General features: G+C 39.5%; 2 protein-coding genes across 3 annotated transcripts; one reads left to right on the top strand and one right to left on the bottom strand.

Annotated features, from left to right (window-relative positions):
- Positions 1-20821, bottom strand: ankrd52a (ankyrin repeat domain 52a). Its single transcript, XM_042003054.1, has 28 exons — positions 20628-20821; positions 19951-20034; positions 19754-19832; positions 19482-19552; positions 19090-19290; positions 18918-19005; positions 18542-18684; positions 18113-18325; positions 17491-17569; positions 17277-17391; positions 17081-17163; positions 16844-16961; positions 16688-16756; positions 16454-16594; positions 15390-15452; positions 15189-15300; positions 14706-14777; positions 14411-14612; positions 14197-14284; positions 13929-14046; positions 13614-13833; positions 13433-13520; positions 13242-13325; positions 11456-11601; positions 11226-11308; positions 11059-11141; positions 10358-10449; positions 1-9893 (listed from the first exon to the last, which is right to left on the bottom strand). The coding sequence occupies exons 1-28, from the start codon at positions 20652-20654 to the stop codon at positions 9622-9624; spliced, it is 3234 nt and encodes a 1077-aa protein (XP_041858988.1). The 5' UTR covers positions 20655-20821; the 3' UTR covers positions 1-9621.
- Positions 20822-21389: 568 nt separating this feature from the next.
- On the top strand, positions 21390-25294 carry coq10a (coenzyme Q10A). 2 transcript variants are annotated; one of them, XM_042004891.1, is made up of 6 exons: positions 21393-21544; positions 21794-21976; positions 22832-22981; positions 23068-23260; positions 23434-23535; positions 23883-25294. In XM_042004891.1, the coding sequence occupies exons 2-6, from the start codon at positions 21840-21842 to the stop codon at positions 24048-24050; spliced, it is 750 nt and encodes a 249-aa protein (XP_041860825.1). In that variant the 5' UTR covers positions 21393-21544; positions 21794-21839; the 3' UTR covers positions 24051-25294. The 2 variants fall into 2 exon arrangements, with proteins under 2 accessions (XP_041860824.1, XP_041860825.1); XM_042004890.1 differs by having other exon boundaries at positions 21390-21976.
- Positions 25295-25527: the final 233 nt, after the last annotated feature.

Raw genomic sequence — 25527 nt, 5'->3', positions numbered from 1 at the left:
TATTTAGCAATAGCACTTTATTGAACACAAACAACCCTAAGCCACAATACTGAATGACAAGACCAATTGGCTGCAGCAAACATTTTATAAAATAGATTCAGGTTTAATGTCACTAAATCTTTTTTTTTTTTTCCTTTTAATGTCAGAAAGACAGATGCAGGTTTTCCAAAACAGTGAATGATCTTTTACATATTTAACATTTCTGTAACAAATTATCATTCACATGTTCACACAAAGGAATAACAAGGCAAAGTGCTTTCAGGATTGCATTGTTGAAAAAAAAGAAGGAAAAAAAAAAGAAAAAGAGAAAGAAAAGAAACATGAATGGCTTGAGGTTTAGATTTAGGTGAGACAAGTGGCGTGGGTGACAGAAGTGGGGCTGGTCCTGTCTTGGAGTTGGCATGAGTGGGTGAGGGTTGTGGTTGGGGAAGGGTGGGCTAGGTCAGAAAACCTCAAACCTTTCACCTTGTCCTGTACCCCTTGTAGTCAAACCCAATGTAAAATGTCAGGGCAGTGTGAAGACGGATGCCTGTGCAGCTAAAATTTGGTTCGGAGTGTACAGATGGATTCAAAGGCATACAGCTTGAGGGGCTCTAACTCGCCCTCAAACAGAACTGCAAATCCACCTCACCGTCTACTTCCTTGTGACGTGTGATATCATTACAACTGCAGGGCGATCATTGGCTGATCCAAAATGAAACGTAAACCTTGAATTACTCTTTGCTATAGGGACAGACAGGGAAGCATATGCATAAGAGGAAACCAAAGAAATATCTTGTTAAAAAAAAAAATAAATAAAAGGCCAATGCTTGGTTATTCAATTTCTAAAAGATGGTTCATCTGACCATTCACCACTGAATGTTAAAGGGGAGAGACTATCATCATAATCTGCATCATAACATTGTCTGGCTTCACATTCCAGTGGTATTTTGTTATATAAATGCTTCTCATAAATAATTTTTTTTCCCAACGTCAAGTAGACATATACACATACAGCACAACCAAGCACACTTTATGTATAACTACAATTGCTTATGATAAGTCTGTATTCCCGTACTGTGAATAGACTTTTTACAAAGTCAGAACAGGTGGAGAGACAAACGATATTCAAGGCTGCAAACAAGGAGGTAGGAGAAATGCTACAAAAACAAGGGGGGGAAAAAAAGAGGAAAAAAATAGCAAGGGACGTCAACATGATCATTTACTTAAATAATTTTATGATACACAAGGCTTCCTGAACCATGCTAGTGCCAACAGCTGCTACTGCAGTCAATATCTGAGGAGTTGTTTTCTAACACCAACAACGGCAGATTTTCACTTTCATTTTGGAAAATAAGTTGGGATATTTATTTGAAATCTCAAAGACCGTATCTGCAGCTTTCTGTTGGCTCCAAATACTGACTGGATTAGCAGCTGTTTTTTAGTAACTGAAGAAATCTTAAGAGGCCCATCCGGCCTTAGAAAAAATTTGAATCATGTCTTAATATATTCTCAGACGGGTCATTTTCTAAAATTGGCTAATGTCAGAGTAACTTTATTGGTCCTGTTGTCATCACAGGTCGCAAGACCACGCTGCTGGTGATGGCGTTGACTCCTTTAAACACAGTAGAATAGTATATTTGCAGATTTGTAAATGAGGTAATCAGCGTTAGGCTAAATAGGGAACCCTGTCATTGACACACGTGCCCACTTCATTCACCAGTAAAACAAAAAAAAGGTTTCCTCATTCAGAGGGACAGGACTGTGGAAAATAAAATCAACTTTGGAATGTTGGGATGGACGAGCCAACTTTTTTTTTTTTTACTATATTTGTGAAGGTGCACTGTGAAATTATTTGATTGTAACTCATCACATGCCCTGATTCAGAGTCCTTCCACTCATGATAAGGGCTCCTTTGTATTTCCCAAGATAAGCCACTCAAACTAAAACTGGTGACCCACTATCTATTTTTTTTTCCTTTTTCATATATAGATTGTTTTTTTAAATTTGAAATGAATTAAGGCTTAATGCCTGCTTTGAGTCCAGTTGTGAATAGATTGTAAATAGCTTGTGAGTTGCAATGAGGTGGCAACATCTTCAGTGAAGCGGACTAAACATAAAAACATGGAAGGAACTAACGCTACTAAAATTTCACAGAACATGCAGAATACATCCTTTTTTCTACAGGAAGCTATTTCTAATAGCACATTCATGAGGGTTCTTAATGGGCAAATTCTGATATGGCTCTGCTTTAGAGTAATCAAGCTTGGTGAAAAACTACTTCCATGATGGGCTCACAGAAGGGGCAAGTCAATAAGGTGCTCCATCACAAGACTGCTGCCTTATTTCACCTGCACAAATACTTTTTTTTTTCCATTCAGTTAAACAGTAAACACTGGAAAGTGTTTTGAACGTTTGATTTACTTTGTGTAAATGCACTCTCCCCCCACATTAACATCATCTGCTGGTGAAAACAAACGGCACTTTCAAGGGGAATGTTTCTCTAAAACCACAATCACAGGACCTCAAAGTAACAAACTCTGAAAACAAATAGGCTATACAGCAGATAGAAATCTCATGAATATCTTAACTGTACAAGCTTTAGGCTACACACTGAAAGGGAGGGACATGAAAGGACCCTTAATGCTTAACATTGAAAACAATATAAGGCATTTTATATTTCCTTTTATCCTCATATAAATCACTGACAGCAGGTCTAAATATTTTTGAGAAAACACTTCATTCAAGGAGGAAGAGAGGATGCATATACACACCTACACATGCAAATAAACGCGTCTACTGGTAAGAAACCAGAAGTCCAAACTACAATACCATCAAAGTCCATCCGAAGAGGGAGAGGGAAAAAAAGGAGAGAGAGAAGCACCTACTCAAATCTAGCAACTTGTGCACGGTCCTGTGTCTGAGCAGGCAGCTTTTAAATCCGATTTTGATCACAGTTTTAAGAACGGAATAGCACACACTCCACTATCAAATGCCACTTCTGAACACAAACAAGAGGACCACTTGAAATCCTTCATTTGCTACAGGTGAGTGACTTTTGGTGTTTAAAAGAAAAAAAAAAAAGAGGGCATATTAATTATTTCTCTTACAACTGAGGAAGCGATGATAAACAAAAGGTTATTGCACTTTTATCTATTTCAAACGAGGTCAGCTCGACAAAAGATTCATGCCTTAATGTCATAGTAAAACAAATGTTACGTCACTTCTATAATATGATCACACTGTTATTAAAACGCTGCACACAGCTACTACTGCAATCCTACTTGTAGTCAGTCTACCCTAAATAAACACAAAACAATCGCCACAATCAATTTGCAACACAGTCACAACAAACAATTCATCTAAATTTGATGTTGAATGCGGCTACCGCACCATCTCACAACTCGGTTTGCACTGGAAAGTTACTAACAGGAGATGAACACCCACGAGCTGAGAAAAACAATCAGAAGCAGCTCTGTAATTCCCGACAATGGTCTCTACAGTTAATGTGTTACTGACAATCAAGCCTCATGTTTTCTGCACAAAGGAGTGAGATTGGGTTTCTCACATCTTCACCTACAATTTGGTCTATAGGCTCCTTCGCTTCTTATTAACAGGAAAGCCCAATGAGCCCCGAGGTGCCTTCTTTGGATTTGTGCTTGCGAACTATCGATCCCCATTCATTCACTGTTTGATGTGCCCAAAAATCGCATCAGCAATGTGCAATCACTTCCCACTGCCCTAAGGGAGCACTGGAAACATATAGTGAAATACAGACTAATGTAGAAGGAGTTGTTTAGGCTTTTTCTCTTTTAACTCAGATCACACAGAATTGAAATAATGCTCAGAGGGAGTATGTTTCCATCTACTGCAGTCATGTATGTTCAGTGTAATTTCTTTTTCCCATTATAAGGCTTCTGGGAAATACAAATGGAAGACCGTACCTTTCGGTAGTAACAAATAAAAGGCACCATGCCACCACTGTGCTTGATATTACACAGATCCTTTTGGTGGTAGGGGGGGAATAATAACCAAGCATTCAGGTAGGGAAGGTGGTCAAATCCGCATTAGTCATACAATAAAATTGTATTATTTTGACTTTCAGAGGTAAGGTTTTATAGCTACTTTCATTTCCCTGTACCCTTTACTATGGTGGCTTACACCAGATAACAGACTCATTTCTTGATTGTAATGAAGAGAAATGTTGAAACAGGGTAACTACGCTCTTTTGTTCCAAAAAAAATTTATATATAAAAAAAGAAAAAAAAAAAAAAGGTTTGTGCATGTTAAGACATGACATGCATATGTTAAAAAGTCTCACACACATACTGCGAGAGTAATCTACAAGACTGGCATCAGAAAAAACAAATCACAGAGGATCAATGTCAGCATCGTCGCACAAAAGATCACTGATGAGGTAAAACTGCAGGTCCAATAAAAAGAACAAGGTGCAGATGGCTGCGCCTTCGTAAGGTAGGAAACATGAGACATCTGCCGACACTTCCGCGTAGAACATCTGATTTAGGCTGGTTTAAGCAGGATTTCACTACCCACAAGATGGATCACTAGATTTGAACTCTTTGTTAGCATAGCTGTAAAAGCATCCCTCCTGTCTGAATATTTCCTTGAGGTACACCACTTCCATTCCCAGTGTCATTTGGCTCTGGATAACAGAGAAGCCATAACTGATTGTTTACAAGTGAATTTTGAATTCATTCATTCATTCACAGTTGAAAATATGGCGATTTCCCAACCTCTCTGAACAATCTCTGCACCATGGCAACCTTGAGCTATGTGCTACCTCCTTTATGTGTGTGCTTCTTGACACCCAGAGATGTCCATAAGACCAAAAGCAGCCACCATTTTTTTTTTTTTTTAGTTTTTTTAGCAGTCAAACTAAGTAGCATAACTCTACAGGTGATGTAACTTATTAGGTTCAGCCAGGTTATCATTTTCTGTTTCAGCTTTTAAGGCAAAAGGCTCAACAGTGGATCAGAGTTGAATTGAAATTTGCCGTTTACTTCAAGTAAGAACCAAGACATCCATTGAGGCAAATCAATTCCATATTGTATATACCATGCTTTTTTTTTTTTCTTTTTGGGACATCAAAAATGTTTTTCTTCCTTTGTAACACACGCACGCACACACACACGTTATTATTCATCTATGGATTGCTTTGCCAATACCAAAGGGACTACCTATATTCTTCAAAAATGCCCAATTATAAAATAGAATTCTACAAACACCAAAAATTAACAGAATACTCGCATTAAAGTACTAATATACCATGCAAATGTGTATATATATTGTTTTTTCTAATACAATTGGTGACATGCGGCTCCAAACATAAAACTGTAATAATCCTGCCTACGTCTGAATATGTTACTGAACAAGTAAATATGATTCATGTCTAAAGGCAAATCAAGGTTTCTATGGCACTAAATGGGTGTAGCTTAGGTGCATTTTGTCAAATATAGGCTATTTAATATTATGTGTGATTTTATCTACTGTAGACCTTTTTGTCTCGTTTTACTGTACTGTAAGGCAATCTCAATGGAATGGATGATCATGAATGTTAAATTCATCTGAACTCTTGCCCTCCGTTTACCTTGTAAGCTTTACTCTACACGACTGTGTGTATGCATGTATAAGAGAAAGTGGTGACATTTCACAACAGTAGGTCTATAACATTAGCAATCATGCCAAAATAAGAAAAAAATGAATAAAAGACAGAGAGGGGGCAGGGGAGACCTAAACATATCCAGACCTTCAATGCAGGAAGACTACTACATATACAATATAATAATAATGAGTTATTTTACTACATGCTACCTGTATAATCATATCTATGCAAGACAAATGAAGAGCAACAGTTCAAAGCCGGGAGAAAGCAAATCATCCTGCTCTAAACTGACCCTACATTCATTTCAGTCAGAAAATGCATGGCTCAGATTTGATGGTCAGACTGTAAACTGCTTGAACATATGCATAAATCCTTTGCTGCTTTACCAAGAGGGATTTCCTCTCTCAACACATTTTGGCAAACAGGCCTTATTTGTGACCAAAGTTTATGACATCTAACCCGCATTTGAATCTTCCATTGGCATTTATGCTGCGATTTTCTGAATTGGCCTAAATGGATGGCAGTGCAATATTTGTGCTGCACACTATTACACACACGCGCTATTGCTACAATTGGACCTTTCATTGCTTTCCATCTCTTGACTCCAAGTATATTGTATATGCTCTGTTTCATTGCAGCTATATCACAATTGTGATGTAACTCTATGCACAATCACAGGTATCACTGGTACACACAAATGAGAAAAGCATGTATAAGAATACTGTGATGCAACAAAAATATTTAGTTAAATCATGTATCATTGCAAGTGGCAATGGCTCCATTTACTGGACAGACAAGGACATCACAAGAAGAAAAAAACATCCCTGTCTTAACAGGGTGGCTTGACAGCACCTACAGATGGCAGAAGGAGAATGGAGTACTTGGAGGAGCCTGCCTGAGGTGTCTGTTAAATCAATGGACTGACTTCATGTGACTTAGGCCAGAGTTTATCTCGTTAACAGGATGCTGGGTAACAAGACCTGGCCTCTTTGCTGGGCCGCCTGCCCAAAAACAGATAATACAAACAAGTCATTGGGCAGTGATACTGTCCCATAGTGCTTAGAAACACTTTTTTTTTAATCCTTTTCTTTTTTTTAAGTTTCAATAATGCATTGTTGGAGTACAATTATGTTGCCTTTGCTTGTCTTTTACAAACTCTACTTTCTTGTTTAGCAGCAACACACATGCATGTAAACATAAGTACATACATTTCATCTGCTCGATTTTGCACACTTAGAACCTGAATGCACTAAAGTGCGTGCTTGACTAATTAAGTGCTGTGGGATTAGGGTTAAAAAGGAACATCCCATAAAAAAAAGAGTAGACGTTATCATCCTGCGGAGGTCTGATTGGATTCATAAATTCTACCTGCTGCTTCCGCGCAGATCCTGAGATTACAAAAAAATAGAATAAAGGATGCAACTATCTCCGCTGTTAATATTACTACTGTTCTAATGAAACTAGCTCAAGATAAGAAAGGCTGGGGTTACCAATTAGTTCCATCTCATTTCAGTCAGTTATGGAAGTTGAACAAAATGCCAAATCTTTATAAACTCATAAATCTACATCACTAACTCATGGGAAGGTTGAGAAAACTAAATTTAACACACTATTGTGATAACCTATTTGTAAGGAGTACTTAACACACCCTCGTCTAGGTCCTCATCCAGTCAACTAACATGTGCAATTGTGCCACTTCATTACCAGTGGATATGAAGTTATCATGCCAATGAAAACAATCTGACTCAGTGTAATAAAACCACCTTTAGATGGTTTTCTGTTTTTTTTTTTTTGTTGTTTTTTTGTGTGTTTGTTTTAAAGATACAACTAAATAGCATAGATATAACATCTAAAGGTCACAAACAGCTCTAGTGGTCCGATACAATCATTTTTAGTATACTTAGTACCAGAAAATGGGATGAGGAGACAATTAAATGAACACCAAAAAGCACATATTTGGATTTCTGCTTTTCCTGAAATCTAAACAGGTATTGGCCTAAGCAAAGATCCCGCTCCTTCTCTTCATAGCCCTATTAAATTCTTTTAGGGATATGGACTCCCTGGTCACCTGTAAAGCCGAAACGTCAAAATAAGCCGGGCAATATATTTCTTTTCTTACCCACTAGATACAGTGGTGCAAGTGTAGTTAAATATTATCAATTGGGTGGAAACATACAGTTAGTCTTAGGGCTTATCAGACTCTGCTATTAAGCAATCCAACTGAAAAATGATGCGTTATAGAAGGCATGGATCAAAAGGCATTTCATGAGATGCCACAAAGGCAATCCAGTGCATTTGTGTTGACACTGACAGTAAAATGCCTGGCACGCACAGAGCCATTCGTTTAGTCTTTAGGTAAGGTTTTCATGAAATAATAATAATAAAAAAAAAAAAAAAACATGGAAAAGAAAAAGAAAGAAGAAAAATCAAACACATTCTGGGGAAACAAAAGCCCTTGTGACAGTGATTGTCTATTCAATAACGCTCAACAAAAAAAGGCCAAAAGAAAATATTGCTTGAAAACTGCCCAATAAAAATAGCAGACAATACTCCATCTGTCCAAACTAATCAGAGTTCACCACGAAAAAGCTGCGTTTATAAACTGTTAAATTCTTAAGACGAGTTCACCAGCTCCGAGAAATACTCCTTTAATGAGAGCGTAAATCCACAATGCTAATGGCCAACCAAAAAAAAGGAATAAAAGAACAAAAATGTCTTTAGTGCCTTGAAATAACAAAAACTAACTGCTCTCTTTCAATAATCAGGCCATTCAAATTCTGAAATCTTTTCCAAAAACAAAACAAAACAAAAAAAAAAAAACACTGTTAAAGAGATGGGAAATAAATTGAAATGGCTTGTTCATTTATGTGCTCAGATATATGATGCTTTGATGAGGTGTTGTTGGCAGATATTACTAGTAAAGCCTTCATCTAGAAATAAACAAGGCCTCAGTCAGTCACTATATCCTACAGTAGTTCTCCAGTCCTACAAAAAGAGAACATTAGGCCTACGGACCCTGGGTGAAGATGAAGCAGCTGCTAAACGAGTTGACGAGGTATATCGAGATCTATTGTCTTTCTCTATACAGTACAGTTCATCTCAAATAAATAATTTATAGCCATAGTAGTGTTGATCAACTTTGGTCATAACTTATATGCTTAGAAACATTCTAGCTTAAACACTTATTTAGCATATTTAAAAAATGTGGTCAACATTAAGAACGTGAGGATGTTACATTGCTGACCCGCTCTCCTTTGGAAGGAGACATGCTAATGAATTCAGCAGCATTACCAAATTATCTTAAAATGTCAAACAATTCTAGGCCGTACATTTAAAGTACACTATAGCATTAACGTCTTTGTCACCCTTTTCCAAATTTCAGATTGTACTGTAGTACAAAAAGCATTGCACTCTTAACCGAAAATTTAGATTTTTCCCTTGTGTGGTTCCTTCATAAAAATCTAGGCTAACAGACAAAAAATGTAAAAAGAACAAACAAAAATTCTCAAAAAAAAAAAAAAAAACTCTTTGATCATTCTTTCGGGAAGGCTGGATGTTCCTCTACAAGGTCACCACAAGTGATTAAACATGATATGACTTCTCTGCTGAATGATATGAAGAAAAAGATGGTTGATACAGACACATCCATGCTCTTAAATGTTGGTTATATAACTACGTCAGCATGGTTTTAAAGGGTTACATGATTTAGTGATGGCCAGATTGCTAGTAATTATTCTGAATGCCTCGCCTCGTCTGAGTGACCTTGTAGAGCAATCTGCCTCTATGTATTAAGCACTACTAGGAGATGGAGGAATAGGATCTAATTGCATATTAGGTTTGACTGCACCTCAAGAAAAGACCAAATGCACACGCTCACACAGACGCACAAACACGTACATACAGAGAAAACAGACACATGGGTGGGTGCTCTCCTGGTCCTCTCGACCAAGTTAAAGGTAGTCACCCCCTGGTGGTGATGATGGTGATAGCAGCTGACTGAGGTGGAGGGCCACGAGACCTCACTCAGACAGACACCCGTCCAGGCCAACTGGTGCACCGTGGCGGTCTTTGACGTAGCCATTGTGGAGGCCATTGCTGGGCAGGGGGGAGCAGGCGGCGGTGATTCCGCAGTGCTTCAGCAAGTTGAGACCCGGGGAGGGGGAGACCGTGGGAGAGGAGCAGGAGCAGGAGGAAGGGTCCCGCGGGGGGAAAGGCTTCATGGTAGAAAGGATCAGAGCCAGGCAGTCTGCCACGTCCTTGTTGGGAGCACAGGCCAGAGCAGGGGTGTGGCCTGACAGACATCAACACATCAAACATGAGTACCTTTTCACCTGCTCTAATTAATATTTGATACCATAATAAAAATAAAAAAAAACATGCGAAAAGAAGAGGATCTGCAGAAAACTATCCTCCAAATATAAAGCTACCTTCATCTCTACAGAGCATTTCAGTATCTTTACTGTTTTGGTTTAAAATTGCTGAAAACTTCAGTTTTGCTTCTCTCACAGCTTTCACTACTGACAAGCCAAACAATAGCAAAAAGAAACAAACTACAGCAGGGATCTCCAACTCCGGTAGTAACCCTCATGAGCTAATGCAACACACCTGACTCAAATCACTGGGTTATTAACAGGCTTGTGCAGAGGTGTGTTGTAGTAAGAGACATCTAAAACGTACAGGACAGTAGCTCAAGAGGACTGGAGTTGGAGACCCCTGACCTAATTACAGAGATTGACAAGTTAAGAAATGCCTCACCTTCCTCATCCACAGCCAGCACCGTGGCTCCCCTGCTCAACAGCGCCTGCACCACCGTCGCCAGGCCATTTCGTGCTGCAAGGTGGAGGGGCCTGAGCAGGAACAAGTCAGAATTTAAGAGACAGACAATAATTCAACCAATTTGGGATCAATGTGCAGTAAATGGTAGCAGTAAAGGTGACCCTCTTTTACTTCCAATCTGATAGTAGGAATGTACAAGTGGCCAACCCAACAGCACACAAGACCAACACCATCACCCCCAATCACACCATTAACACCAGTTTCATGGTGGGCATCCAAAACCAGTGTCACCAATAACCAAAGAGAAAAGGTCACAAGTTACAGGGTTGAAATGCACACTAATTGAAGTGTTTCTGCACTGAAAACTTTTATACTTTATTATTTGTACAGTTTTGTCATTAGTGATGGAAATGTTATGGCCATCACTGTGTTTTGGGAGTGGAGAGTGATCTTTGATAACAACGTTCTCAATGAATGTCTCTGCAGTTTGACTTTGAGATATAGAATGAGATATTCCTAAAAATCACCATCTAATCGTGGTTGTTTAAGGCAGAGTGACACAAAAGTGACATTTGGGTATACATAGTTTGTGGAGCATTTTTTTAATGTGGTAAAAATTTTTGTTTTAAAGTGTTTCAAAACTCCAAATGTACAAGTTTAAAATGCTGGCAATTTCTTACATTTGCAGAGCACTATTGGTGGCATTTATAAGAGTGGGACTGTGAATCTCGCCCAGAATCAGCAGAGCACACATCTCATGGGCCTAAAAGAAGACAAAAAAGGAGGCATGTATAACTATCAGAATCCATCACTGAGCTTGTGACGTGCTGGCTTTGGACTTGCGTACCTTGCTGCAGGCCAAGTGCAGGGCAGTGTTCCTGTTGTCATCCAGCAGTGTCAGATCAGCCTTGGCCCGGTGAAGGAGGATGGCTGGGTAGCACCAAGACAAAAATATAATCATTACATTTGACATCTATTGTCAAGCTTCTCAGTGCAGTAGTGGTGATATTTGCACTGCATATCTTATAAATACACCATCGCTCTGAAAAACACCAGCCTGACTGATGTAAGACTTACCCACAGAGCCACTGTGGCCCTTGTCAGCAGCTACCATTAGAGCAGAGCATCCACTTTTGTCCACTGCATTGATCTCTGCCCCATGGCGAAGCACCAGCTGAAGTCCCGCAACATCCTCTGCAAATGCAGCAGCATGCAGTGGGGTCCTACAGGCACAGATACACAGCACAACCATTTTTTTTTAATCACACTACTGAGCAGGATTTTCGGATCTGCCCAAAATGTATGTCACAATTCAAAGGAAACATGCTACTATATATAGTATTTTGTGTGTGTTATCACCCTGTCTCTTTGTCCCTGTCTTTGTGTGGTGGGACTCAAAGAAAAATTATGTTCCCCTTTACTTAACACACCTTCATCTTATCATGGTTTCTTTTTGCAACACAACATCACATCCACCATGTTTGCATTCATGCATACATGTCAGCACTACTAATTAGTCAACTGAAACATCTCAAATTTTTCCTTTGAACGTTGTGTTGATTTTAGTTCATAATTAAGAAATTTTTGTGTTGCTTCTCATTCTTTGTCATGGTTTTTTGCCAGTCATGAGGTGGCAAATGGAGCTATTTTCTGCACACAGACTGCAACCCTGCAATTTTCTAGACACAAAATAAAAGCGCTAAACATGAAAACATAAATAACCAAAACTAGACATTAAGTGTACTTTCCTCTGTAAAGTCAGAATCGTGTGCAATTTCCTAAACATGCAAGTAACTGTCAGAAGACATTATTGTGAACATGCTTGTGCGCCGATGTTTGTAGCTTCATACAGTTTATGGTATTATGGTACAGTTTTTTTCTTAATAGTTTGCAGTTTTATAGATGTTACAATTTTGTAAATAGTGGAAGGAGAAATGTCCAGGATATATAACAGGGACTGAAAAGTTCTGTGGAAATTTGTGAAAGATGGAGAGGATGATATGGGAGGAATGCCACCACCACAACCACAGTAAGTACAACAGTTTTTATACTCTGGATTTTTATACCCAGCTTTGTTACAGTGATGTTTTTCAGTATGTAACATATTTTCTCTAATTGCCTTGGTCTCAAATTGCTTCAATATGGCTTGATCAAATCAAAATTTATAAAGCGCTTTTCATTCCAAAAGCAACACTAAGTGCTTTACATAAAAACAACTTATGCATGTTAAAATAAAACAAGCTTTCACACCAAAGAACATAGCACTTAAAAACACGCGTCTGATTCTAGTCTTTCTTTCACAGTCACACACACACACACTCACACACAAAAAGCAAATGTTTGTTGGCTTTCTTTCTTTGTTATTCCTGTAAAGCACTGAGTTGTAAAATTCCTTGAAAAATACTGTATAAAGTCTGATACAATAGGATAGACTTTCATTTTATCTAAAAAAAAATCTTCAAGTACATCTCAATTATTAATAAAGAGAAACATGACAATTCAAATCTTTTTTTGTTAATATATATTATTCTAAACATTTACAGCATATATTAATGACAAATACTTGCCAGATTTTCAAAGTTAGAACTTTGAAAAAAGGCTAAAAGGTCCATGCAGCCTGTTATAATTACAGTAATTAAAGAGATAAGTGTGTATGATATCTTATATGATTGAACAAAGCTTTAAGACTTAATGCCTAATTATTTACAACAGAAGGAGCGGATGCATGTAAGAATACTGGAACAATACATTAAAATTATCTAGTCTATACTTTCCTATTTGGTTCATACTTATGTGGGATGCTTTGCTTTATAACCAAAGTTATTTCTAAATAAATTAGCGGCCGTATGTTCTGCAGACTCACCTTCCTTTGGCGTCTCTGGTGTTAATCATGTGGACCCCGGCGGATTCCAGCAGCCTCTCTGCAGCACCGCTGTGGCCATTCATCCTGCAAGCAACACCACTGAGTCAGTGAAATGAGCCAACCTAATGACTTTAAAAAAAAAAAAAAAAAAAAAAAAAAAGTATCCAAGTATATGCGAGGGTAATACTCACAGAGCACAGTGCAGGGGGGTGAAAGGGTTTCCCTCTTCATGGATAAATGTTTTAAATTCAAGTAAAACCTCCAAACAGTCTTCATGCCCTGAAAACAACACACACAACACATGCTATAGTGATTAGCAGCAACACGATTAGTGTTCGGCGAGCTATTTACAGTTAATGAAACTGAGCAAACCTTTGTAAGCAGCCCAGTGTAATGGGGTGTATTGTTTGTTGTCCAGCAATTTATCTTGTGGGTCTGTTGCCACGGCGGCCTGCACCAGACTGGCCAGTATCTCTGTGTGGCCTCTGGAGGCAGCATAGTGTAGCGGTGTCCTACCCTGGGTGTCCCGACATAAAGCAGAAGCCTTGTGCTCCAGCAGGGCTGTCACACACTCATCATGGCCCAACACTGCCTGCATGTAGACCAACAAGAAGCAATGAAACACTCCACTGACATACGCAAGACAAAAACTCAGATTTAGAAAATGCAGGTATATTTTTGACTTACCGCTCTGTGCAAAGCTGTGCTGCCCCTCTTGTCCTTAGCATCTGGCGAGGCACCTTTCTCCAGCAGGAAGTGGACACAGTCAGTGTGACCTCCCAGTGCAGCCAGCATTAAAGGAGTCCTAAAGCAGAGAAATGTAATGGTAAAGATGAGTTTGTGCTCCTGCATTCAACTAGCTAATAGATTTTAGCCATTAAGATTTTTTGTTGTTTGTTATAAAACTTAAGCAAGAAATCCCAGAGAGAGAGAGAGAAAAAAAAAAACAACTTACTGGCCAAACTTGTCTGTCACATTGATTAGATCCCCCTCCTCTCCATAATCAATCATCATTCGCAGGCAGTCTGAGTGACCGTTGGCAGCTGGCACAGAAAATTACCCAAAAAAGAAAAAAGAAAAAAAGAATGGGACAAAAAATACCATTAAAATCAGGAGCAACTAGAAAAACATGGCTATGGCCTGAAATATTCCAAGTGACAGCACACTACCTGCAACATGAATTGGAGTCCACATGAGACGGTTGTCATTGAGGAGACAAGATGCCCCCTGAGCCAAAAGCACCTCCACACAACGTGTGTAGCCTTTCTGCGCAGCCAAGTAGAGTACAGAACGGCCCGCAGCATCCTGCATGTCCACGTAGGCCGCAGTCTCTGTGAGCACACGCAGGGCCTGCCAGTGGCCCTTATCAGCCTGAAGGAGGAGACGAGGTCAGTCGCAATTTTGCAATTAGTCAAGATTAAAAAGCCAATTACAAGAGGCGGTGACCTCATGTGCAAAACTTACAGCAAGATGCAGGGGACTCACTGGAATACTGCTCTCTATGTCTCCTAGTGCATTGAAGGACATCTCCAGGAGCTAAAGTAAGGCAGGGCAGTCAATGCTGATTAATCCAAAGTGAAGTTCAACAAAACATGTTAAAAGTCTTTAACATAATACTTAGACCATAAATGTTTCAAACACTATTTGGAGAACATTCAAATTAAAATAAAGTTTAACATTTAGTAATTTGTTTCTTGTAAAATAGTAGCTACTGAGGTCAAATAACATGGTTTATCCAGTGGAAAAACATGTTAGTTTGCCAGCTCCAAGCTGTACTGAAGGGCTTCACATACACTAACATGCAACTGCAGTCAGACCTGCAGCGTTACTCAAGCAACTACTACTCAATTTTGAAAATATCTTTAAATAGCAGGTTTTTAAAAATATTTTATTTACCATTTACTTGTTTATTCTTGGCACATAACATGACTGATAAATGTCTCTCACCAGCTCCAGGTTCTGTTTGTTGCCATGGTAAGCTGCATAGTGAACTGCACTGTAACCTTTGGAGTTGACCATTGAAGGATCAGCACCATTGTCCAAAAGATGCTCCAAGCAGCTTCAAAGCAAAGGACAAAACAGATATATTTAATCCTGTTATTTTAAACTGTTCAGACATCTGATTTAGGATAGAGGAGAAAAACTCACAAGTACGACTCCTTCGCTTCATCCTCGTCATCCTGATGGTTTCCAGAAAAATGACGATCAACTCTGAAAATAACATAATAGCAGCTTGGTGACTCCTGTAAGTGGCCCACTTCCTACCCCACATGCCACATTAGTTAAATGCTTAATGGCATTAGTGAGTGAGGAAGTACATAAGTGCAGCGTGTAATTTACTGGGGAATTCTTGGGTTCAAGCTGGCTTAGCGTAGCTCATTCTGGCTCTCTTCCTATTAGGAACCACTTTAACACAACTTAAGCTTATACACTTTGCAGTTGACTAAAGCAACATGAGTAAAATTAATAAAAAAAAAATAGATTCTCACATCCCACAGCCAACATGCTATACCATACAGAATCGCAAGTGAATTTAGGTTGCTGTAATTTTGACCACATGATTATTAAAAGGGTAAACTGCAGTCAGAAATTGGGAGCAGGTCTCAGGAGCTTCTTCTCTGGTCCACCCTACTGCTCTGTGTGCTGGTATCTGTACAGTTAAGCTGAATTTATGCTTCAACGTCAGACTGACACTGGTGTGGCTATTTAAAGCTGTGGGCTACGCAGCTGCATTAAAAAAAAAAACAAAAAAAAAAACATGCTGTACCATGCAGACTATAACAAATGTGTTTACATGGAATAACACTCTGCTCAAATACAACCCCCCTAAGGAACAAAAAGCCAAAATGAGGCAGTCTGTAATCAAGACTGTTCATTATGCTAACACAGTAACCACTGTCATACCTACGGCTACTTTCTTGTTTTAAAAGCTCTATAATATTTAGTGTACATGCTCAATCTGTAATTTTGTTCCTGGTTTTGCAGAATCTTTATTTTACTATGTGGCTCGTTAGAGACATTAAACCACATCAAGCCTCTTCATGCAGTAGAAACAGTCCATTTTTTTATGAATTTTAAACTCTATCATCCAGTTTTACCAGCTGATCTGTACTCTGAAACAACTACTGACCTTTTGCCAGAGTTGGGATTTATTTTAATGTGTTCAGTGCACTGTGTAATAAGGAACACAGAAAAATAAACGTGTTTCCAACCTGCTGAAGGCTTGGGAGGCAGCAGAGTAGTGCAGGGGAGTACAGCCTGTCTGGTCAGGCTCGTTGACCTCAGCGCCAGCGCTAACCAGGGTCACAGTGCACTGGTACCTCCCATTAGCAGCCGCATAGTGCAACGGTGTCCTGCAGGGAGCACGTCAGAGGAGAGATGAAAGGTGAATAACGCAAACACTGGTAGAATGACTGAAAAGCACAAACAAGTTGAGGAAAACTTACCTTCCCATTATGTCCCTCTTATTCAAGTCGGTACCGCTACTTAAGAGTAAATTCAGACATTCAACATTTCTGTGGAGACAGATTACCACAAGAAGAGATGAAGTAAACAGATGACGTGATGGCACAAAATTTCTTTTAACAGATTGTGTACATTACCCTCCAGAGGCAGCAGCGTGTAGACAGGTCCTCCCAAAGTTGTCGGGGGTGTTTATGTCAAACCCAGCCGATAGTACGTGCTCTTTACTCATAGATGAAACAATACTATACAGCTGACCTGAAGGGTAATAAATAAAAAAAAAAAAAAGAAAAACAGTAGGACTTAAATATGTCAAACTACACCTGACAGACTTAGAAAACAGAGAAAACCAGAGCATAAATATTCATGAAACCAACCTGAGGAGAGTAACTTGCGACAACAGTCTGAAAACCCGTACAGCACAGCTAAGTGCAAGGGGAACATTCCATGGATCCCACGCCTGGAAGACGGCAAAACCAAACAGAGACCATGACATAAAACTTCATTAAAACTCGGCTGTACTGGACATTATTTTACCATCAATCAGCAACACGATGAATGATTTTTCGATACCTGGCCGTGTCTGCTCCGTTGGTCATCAGAGTGCTGATCAGCAGTTCATGGCCATACTTAGCAGCAACGTGGAGAGGGGTATTGCCATACTTATCCACACAATCAATATCCCCACCTGATGCAAAGCAGGGAAGAGGGGATGTGTTTAAGGCCCACTTAGAGATATGCATCAACATAATAGCATATCTCAGTTTAACGGGAAAACTGTGGTTACCATTTTGGATGAGGATCTGAGAGCGTGTGAAGCGTCCGTGAATGGCTGCCATGTGCAAGGGGCTCTTCCCTTCTTTGCTCTAAAAATAGTAATAAAAAGAACAAAAATTATTTCTCAGTAAAAGAGAAGATAACACAAACTTTTACATGTTGACTAATGTTAAGGTCCCCAAAGCTATAAATATGGAATGATGAATAGAGTATGTAGTGTAGAGTTCAGTCTGTGTGTCTCGTCACATTTCCTGAAAACATGTAATTTCCCGTGCATTTCCATGCAAATTCTGCACCCCTGCACATTTACACTTTTACAAAGGACTTCTACAGGCAAAAACAGAATTTATAGTTACCAATTTCTCTCTTTATCCACCCTTTAGACTGAATTAGCTTGAAGAGATGCTAACAAATCAAGTGCTTGCGTGGGACTAATTGGTTCATGAACCTGTTGCATGAAAGCATCATAGTATTTGCATTTGTCCTACCTTCTGTTCTTCTACACATCTTAAATGTACTGTATGTGACACAGATCTCATGTTGTATGTCAATTATAAAAAAAGCAACTCCAATAAATGATCAGTTCAAGTAAAAACAGTTCAAGTGACATTACACAGCAGTTCTTTTCATACCTGCTGGTTGACATCTGCCCCATTGTTGACCAGCAACTCCAGACAGAGGGCACCGTTGGTGGAGACGGCAGCCAAATGCAGAGGGGTGTAGCCACACTTGTTGGGCTGGTTAACATTAGCTCCATGGTTCACCAGCTCTGTAGCCACAGCCTCCTGCCCCATGTAGCAAGCTACATGAAGCGCAGTGTTTCCAAAACCGTTGGGCTCATCAATCTGACCAGAAAACACAAGCAAAATGTCAAACAGGAACTAGAGTCAGAGAAATTAAGTGCACTCTGACCAGATTTGATATAAATGCACACTTTACAATATATACTCTATAATACCTAAAATACATACTCTAATATGTGGGTTAATTGATGACTGAGAAGATTAATTAGATTGGCTAAACTCAAAGAAGATGTTAGAAATAAATGCGAAACCACTCACCTCTGCTCCCATCCTCAGTAGGTACTTTACAATTTCGATGTGACCACTTGCAGCAGCAGCGTGGAGAGGTGTGTAACCCAGCTTATCTTTGCAGCTCTTGTCGGCACTGCGAGACACCAGCAACTTCACTACCTCCAAATGCCCTGCAAGAAGCATAAAAAGATAGAAAAGTTTTATATAAATTATTACTTGTACCAATTCTTTTTAAAGACCATGACTGCCTCATTTAATATCTGTTGTGTCTTTTACCCAGACTGTGTGAAAATAATTGTCCATGTTAGTCCTTCTCATCTGACTTATCATAATCAGTCAGAGCTGCTACATGAGAAAGAAAGCTTGAAGTGCAAAATGGGAAAGAATGGTAAATCTTGCCTACCCAAATAGGCAGCACAATGGATAGGCTGTCTCTCCTTCTTATCAATGGCACTCAGGTTGGCCCCTTTGTTAAGCAGCAGCTTCACCATCTGTAAGAACATTTAAATATTTAATTCTGGAAGAAGCACAAAGGAAGATACATGTTAAGTAGAAGCAAGTCTGAACAGTCTCACCTCCTGGAACCCACTCTGAGCTGCATGGTGCAAGGCAGTTCGGCCGGTGCGATCCGCCATGTTCAGGTTGCTCAGCTGGGACAGCAGGGTCTCCGCGCAGCGCGTGGCACGGTTGGCGGCAGCCACATGAAGTGGCGTCTGCCAGGACTTGTCTCGTGCATTTGCCTCAGCTCCACGCCTTAGCAGCAGACCCACTGCCCTCTGGAGAGAAGGAAGCAATAATCTGGACTTAAAGTCTCTATTTAATTTGCAGCTTTCTGCATTTCACTTCAACAAAGCAACATTATTTAACTTAAACCTAAGTGAGCAATAGAAATCTGGGTGAATACATCCTATAATTAGAAAATTAAGCTGACACAGAAGTCATTAAAATTGATGAAATGAAGACGTACCTCATTTCTGGAAGCAGCCGCCCTGTGCAAAGGGGTCAACCATATGTGGTCTTTAGCGTTTACGCTGGCACCTGAAAGACATATATCCATCACTTGCAAGGGGTCTTAAAGAATGTTCAAAACAAAAACAAATTCAGATTTAATAGTTCAGAAAGAGAAGGATGCTGCAGATTTAAAGTGTTATGCTGCTGCAATGAGGCAGCACTAAACGTGTGTTAAGATTATGACAATGGATAAGAGAAGAGTATCTGGAAGAGATGCAGCATAATCACCTGATTCAATGAGGAGGTCCATTATATGGACATCACCCACACAGGCAGCAGCATGAAGTGGTGTACGGCGCTCTTGGTCCTGTCAAACGGATAAATCACCAGTGGAAGGAAGAACGATGTTTAATATCCGTGTTTAAGAGGGGCTAATGTCCATTATGATATGCAGTTTCACGCTAACTTTATGCATTTAAACATACCAGTGCATTGACATCCTCCTTTTTGTGCAATAATAGTTGAACTTCTTCAGCATTACGATTGAAGATGGCCTGGACCAGAGGAGGCTGCAACACAAAAACACCAGCTGATTTACTGCTAATGTAACGCTAAAGGAAAAAAAATCCTAAACGTTGATCCGGACCGATGAGTCGAAAATATCATCTCACATCAGTGATTTCTGAAAGCCAGTAAAAAGCAGTTTGCCCCACTGAGTTAAAAAAAAAACTAAAAATACACATAAATGCATTGCAGTAAACATTATTTTAAAGCATTAATTGCAGTGTACATCACTGAAAGTGATCCTTGATTCTTCCCAGCAGATACACCGTGCCCTGGCTGAGGCCTACAGGCCTGTTTCTCAGTACTTACGTCAGCTAGCTAAATGGCTTTTGCTAGCTAATGCTGCTACGGAGCTGGCCCTGACCCAGAGCACGGCCCAGGCTAGACTTCCAGCAACGCATGCTTTAATAAATGTAAGCACCGCAAAGTAAATCGCAAGAAACGCTTTTGCGATGGCCAAGATAATCATATAAATAAGTATGCACCGTAAATGAGCAGGGAAACGTCATGGCTCTAATATGTTGCGCACTACAGCAGGTCCATCCCAGCAAATAGACTGCGCCACAGCTCAAACACGGAACGCTTTCTTTTACCGTACCTGGTCTGCAATGTTAAGTACTCCCATCTCCCAAACTCAGCCAGGACGGAGCTCCTTCATGAGGATAAAACTTCGAGGTAAGTTACGGCACGCTACTGTATCTACCTCTCAGACTACACCCATAACTGAATGCAAACAGAAATGCGGTCTCGATCTGTCACTGTTGTTGTCTGTATCCAGTGTCTGGTCTGACGATGCTGGCTACGACGGTGCTGGTCCGCCTACAGGCGTGGCGGTCCCCTTTCTGCCTAGCTCCGGTTAAATGTCGACATCGTGTGGCAGAAAACGGCAAAACATTCTGCAAGGTCTTATCAAAAGAAGCTTTTGTGCAGCAGAGTTTTTAAATTAATAACTAATTTAACACTAGCTCACTTGTATATTGTCCTAACGGGATAAATTCCTGTAACTAATTTCAGCCAAGTTTAAAATGAATACAAGTTAAATGAACTATCTAAGATCATACAAAATGTAATTTAGAGATAAGATCATTTCAGTCATTAAGTGGCCACCATTCGCTTCCTGGATATAAATAACACCGGTATATATTATATGCTGTATTTAAAATGAATATTTTATTATATCTGAACAAAGTTGTGGTGTTTAAAAATAAAATAAAATAAAATAAAATAAAATAAAATAAAATAAATAAAATAAAATAAAATAAAATAAAATAAAATAAAATAAAATAAAATAAAATCCTGCTGTTAACCTCCGGCGCAGCAGGGGGCAGTATGTCGTCGCAGAGCCGTTGCGCTAAAGCGATCAGACAGAAGAAAGGAACAGCTTGTACCGTCACCGGCGTTTTATTTAGCAGCAGAAGGTCGTCCGCAGCTGGACGGAATTTGACAGAATTTCACATTGAAAGTTCTGTATATTTTCCAGTTTATCCACCGTTCATACTCTAGATACAGAGTAATGTGAGTATTATTGAAAAAGTACAGGAACGCGGCCCTACGTCGCGTTTGGTTGGGCTGTTATGAAACCTCATTAGCCAGCGTTAGCCGTTTACCAATTTAACCAGTGTTAGTTACGCTCAAAGCTTTAAAAAGGGTTGGAGAAGCAGTTCCAGTAAAGCTAGTAGACTAGCTAGCGCTACTTGTTACATAACCGCTTTCAAGCAGTGGCCTGGGATCCTGAATCCCACTGCCCGCCTTGTTTTGGACCAGACCCGGGAAACAGCTTGTCAGACCCAGGATCTCACTGGCTGGTTTGATGGCAGCCACAGCCGGTGCCCGGCGGTTACCCATGGGTGTGCGGACATTCAGCGACTTTCTCCAAATTGCCACTGTGGGCTCCCCTCGCTCGTGTCGTACAGCTCTAACAAGAGGATGCGTGCGGCAAAACATCAGGTGAGCTTGTCACGGAGATTTTGGAGGGTTTATTGTTAATGGTACACAGCGCGACACTCTGTACTGAGGAGCTGACAACTGCTTTAGGATCAGACGCTGCTGAGAGAAGGTCAAAAGGTAAGGCTACCAGGGTCAATAGTCTTGTTGAAGCTATTCTTGTCTGATATTTGTCAAGATTTTCCATTAGGAAAATAGACAGGTGTTTTGGATACCACTATGGTTAATGTTCACAGAGTATATTCTCAATGAGGCTTGTGTTATGGTTTTACATACAGAAGCAGAAAGCACAACTGTAAAGCATTGTAACAAGAAATGTATTTTTATCACTATATAAATTAATTATAATTTTAATCAACAAATATTAAATATTTGTTGATGCCAACTGTGTCGAATGTGGTGTGTTCTCAGTATTTATTGAGATGAAGGCAGTTTTCCCACATTGGTGAACAATAACCATCTATTCTTTGTATTCTGAAGCAATGTTGTTTAGAGACTAAGTTGCTCATTCATGACCCCAAATTTCTGCCCTTTCCCCCCCGATTACAACCAGTACCGAGTAATCATAACACATTTGGTTAGATCACAGAAAATAAAGATCTAAATACATCACATTTGGATGTCAAAGCTTTTTGCTCTTCTTATTAAACTCCAGCTCAGAAAATGCCAGCATTTTCCCAACCCAGGCCTATAACCTCCTGAGTCCAGATCACTGAGTGCACTAAGTGCCTTTGGAAGCTTTAAAACTAGAATGTAGTGGACTTTTTCTTTGTTGTTTTCTGTTGTTAATGTATACTGTGACATGTATTGAGTCTTTCCAGAATGTGGCTTACTGAAAATTGGCTTTTACCCTGTTAGACACCTGTCATCGTGTGGCATATTGATGACAAGAAGTCCCAGGGTACTTTGCCTTCATGACTGGGACACAATGGCGACCGTTTCCCAAAGCAGAAGCTTCATCAGCCTCACCAACAAAAGGAAGGAGTACTCTGAGCGTAGGATACTTGGGTAATACTTTATAAGCTGGAAATAATTGTATTTTTGAGAAACAAAAAGAATTTCTTTGATCAATTTTGTAATGCCTGTTTTCACAGTTATTCTATGCAGGAAATGTATGATGTGGTAGCCAATGTTGATGAGTATAAGCACTTTGTGCCTTGGTGTAAGAAGTCTCAGACCATCATGAGAAGAGCAGGTCACGCCAAAGCCCAGCTTGAAGTGGGATTCCCTCCAGTTGTGGAAAGATACACGTCGATGATCACTAATGTTAGGCCTCATCTCGTCAAAGTAAGTAGCTTTTTCTGTTGTATATGGCTATATCTGATGTTCAGTGGAATACACATGGATGACTATCTATTCAGAAAATGTAATGATGCATCTCAGTCTGTATTATGATGTCCACAGTCAGTCCTCTGTATTCTAACTTGTAATCACACCAGGTCTTTTTTGTGTTATTTTAGGCAGTGTGCACAGATGGAAAGTTGTTCAATCATCTGGAGACAATATGGCGTTTTAGTCCTGGCATTCCTGGTTACCCTCGCACCTGCACAGTAGACTTTTCTGTAAGTAGCCCGTTGTTTGATTCATGCCGTGGTTTATTGACGTATATTTTGCTGTTTTTCAGACACATCTTTTGTAATTGTTGGTAGAAATAATTTTATATTTGTGGATAAAAATGCTTTCCACTTTCTGTCTCAAAGTTAGAAGAGAATATTGATGCTAATTAGAAGTGTTGTAAAGACAGGCTTAGCATGAAGCTTAGAAGCTTTATGGATGTGTCCACAATAGTACTTATAGTGGTATTAATTATTTTAATTAATGACTGTTTTGACGTTGTTGTTACCATGTTTCATGTCGGCCATTTTCGTGAAACATGCTAAACAGATAATACTTTTTTTTTTGCTAACAGATATCCTTCGAGTTCCGCTCCTTGCTGCACTCCCAGTTAGCCACCATGTTCTTCGATGAAGTTGTAAAGCAGAATGTTGCTGCCTTCGAGCGGCGAGCCTGCAAGCTTTATGGTCCAGAGACTCGAATCCCACGAGAGCTGATGTTTCACGAGGTGCATCAAACGTGATCTCAGCAACTGCATGTCCTCATCTGGCCTTAAAGTATACCAACCTTTAGCCCATTTATACATTCAAACCTGCATGATGCAGCCTAGTCAGTCCCCACGTTCAATCTCCAATGCTATATAGATATAGCAGCCTACTGAGGACATCTAATTCTTGTAACCATTACTTTGGAAATCCTGCCTCACCAAGTTCTTGCTTCTCTCCTTCCTCCTCATGTTAAGTCTGTCTACCTCCACTTCAGTCTTTGTTACCAGAACCTGCCATTGCTTTCACTCCACAGGAGTAACGAGCTGTATTTATGTAAACAAAACAGTAAATCATTATATTATGTAACCAGTGATAGAGTCGGCTGTTATTTTAAAACCCCCACCACTCCTTACCCAGTTTCCCTTTTTTTTAATGAGACAGAGAGGCTCTTGGTGCTACATCTGCAGAAGAACTAAATATACATCACCATGTTCACTTTAACACTGGGATCAGCTGATCATACTGTATTGTGAAAGCACAGTCTTTGCCTTTTACCATTTGTTCTTCAAATGGAAGTTTTAATATATTATTTGACAGAAAGTAGTGTTTTTTGCTGCAAAATATTTCATTCTTTTTAATTTATTCAGCATTGGATGTATGGAAGCTTTTGTTTTATTGGGGATTATTAAAGATGCCATGTTCTGGGACATCAAGTGTGTTGTCACTGACAGTATTATGAAGTGTTATGTTTCTCAAAGGGATAAGGGGACGTTTCTTAATCGACACTGCTGTCTCGCTTGAACAGGGTTTCATAAATGTAGCTTTAACCTGGCTGTTGTGCTGTGAGGATTGTATTTTTGAACATTGAGACTTGGTCTGCCATTTTTAATAATGCCTTATTTTACAGCCCAGCACCAGAAACCATCAGTTTAGGTGGGGCTTTTAAAATTTGCACAATATGTCTGAATGAAGTCATGAATATGCTGGAGTGTGCTGTGAAAATGCTGTGAATGGAAAGTACAACAAAATTCACAGATTGAATTGAAGAAAAGGAGAAAAAAAATTCAACTTTATTCTTGATGTAGTGTGTTTTTATGAACATGTAAAGTTAAATCAGAATTTGTGGACTGCATTATACATGATGCTGCTTTATATGGAGGTTAGATGGGGGCGCATGATGTGTAGATGGGGTCTTTTTTAGGAGGATGACTGCACTCGTGTATATTTTCATTCTAAAACATTCTGGTGGGCTGTAGAATAAAACATTACAAATAATTTATCATCTGGGTTTCATGCTTCTTTTTTCTTTTTGGATTTATATTAAAAACATTATGATGCGTCATTATAACTAACAGGCAAACAGACACATCTAGCAGTTGTGTTGCATCATTAGGGCATGATGTTGATTTTAATGTTCATATCAAAGCATTTTATTCCAGAATAAAATGCTAGATAATTATTCATAGTGTGGCGATTGCTTCTGTTGTTAAGCAGTTTGGAAAAGTAGACAAT

This window comes from Melanotaenia boesemani, chromosome 13, assembly GCF_017639745.1.
Source record: "Melanotaenia boesemani isolate fMelBoe1 chromosome 13, fMelBoe1.pri, whole genome shotgun sequence".
NCBI classification, from domain to species: domain Eukaryota; kingdom Metazoa; phylum Chordata; class Actinopteri; order Atheriniformes; family Melanotaeniidae; genus Melanotaenia; species Melanotaenia boesemani.
This window is presented reverse-complemented; position numbering and strand designations above follow the sequence as displayed.

Bases quoted from the DNA above. Each gene is read 5' to 3' on its own strand.
- ankrd52a (XM_042003054.1), bottom strand. From the start codon at position 20,654: ATGGGAGTACTTAACATTGCAGACCAG. The intron at 14,047-14,196 runs GTAAGTTGTTTT...TCTCTGCTTTAG, and splicing joins GTGACAGACAAGTTTGGCCA to GACTCCTTTAATGCTGGCTG. The intron at 11,309-11,455 runs GTAAGTCTTACA...GGTGCTACCCAG, and splicing joins GGGCCACAGTGGCTCTGTGG to CCATCCTCCTTCACCGGGCC.
- coq10a (XM_042004890.1), top strand. From the start codon at position 21,840: ATGGCAGCCACAGCCGGTGCCCGGCGGTTACCCATGGGTGTGCGGACA. The intron at 23,261-23,433 runs GTAAGTAGCTTT...GTGTTATTTTAG, and splicing joins TTAGGCCTCATCTCGTCAAA to GCAGTGTGCACAGATGGAAA. The intron at 23,536-23,882 runs GTAAGTAGCCCG...TTTTGCTAACAG, and splicing joins CCTGCACAGTAGACTTTTCT to ATATCCTTCGAGTTCCGCTC.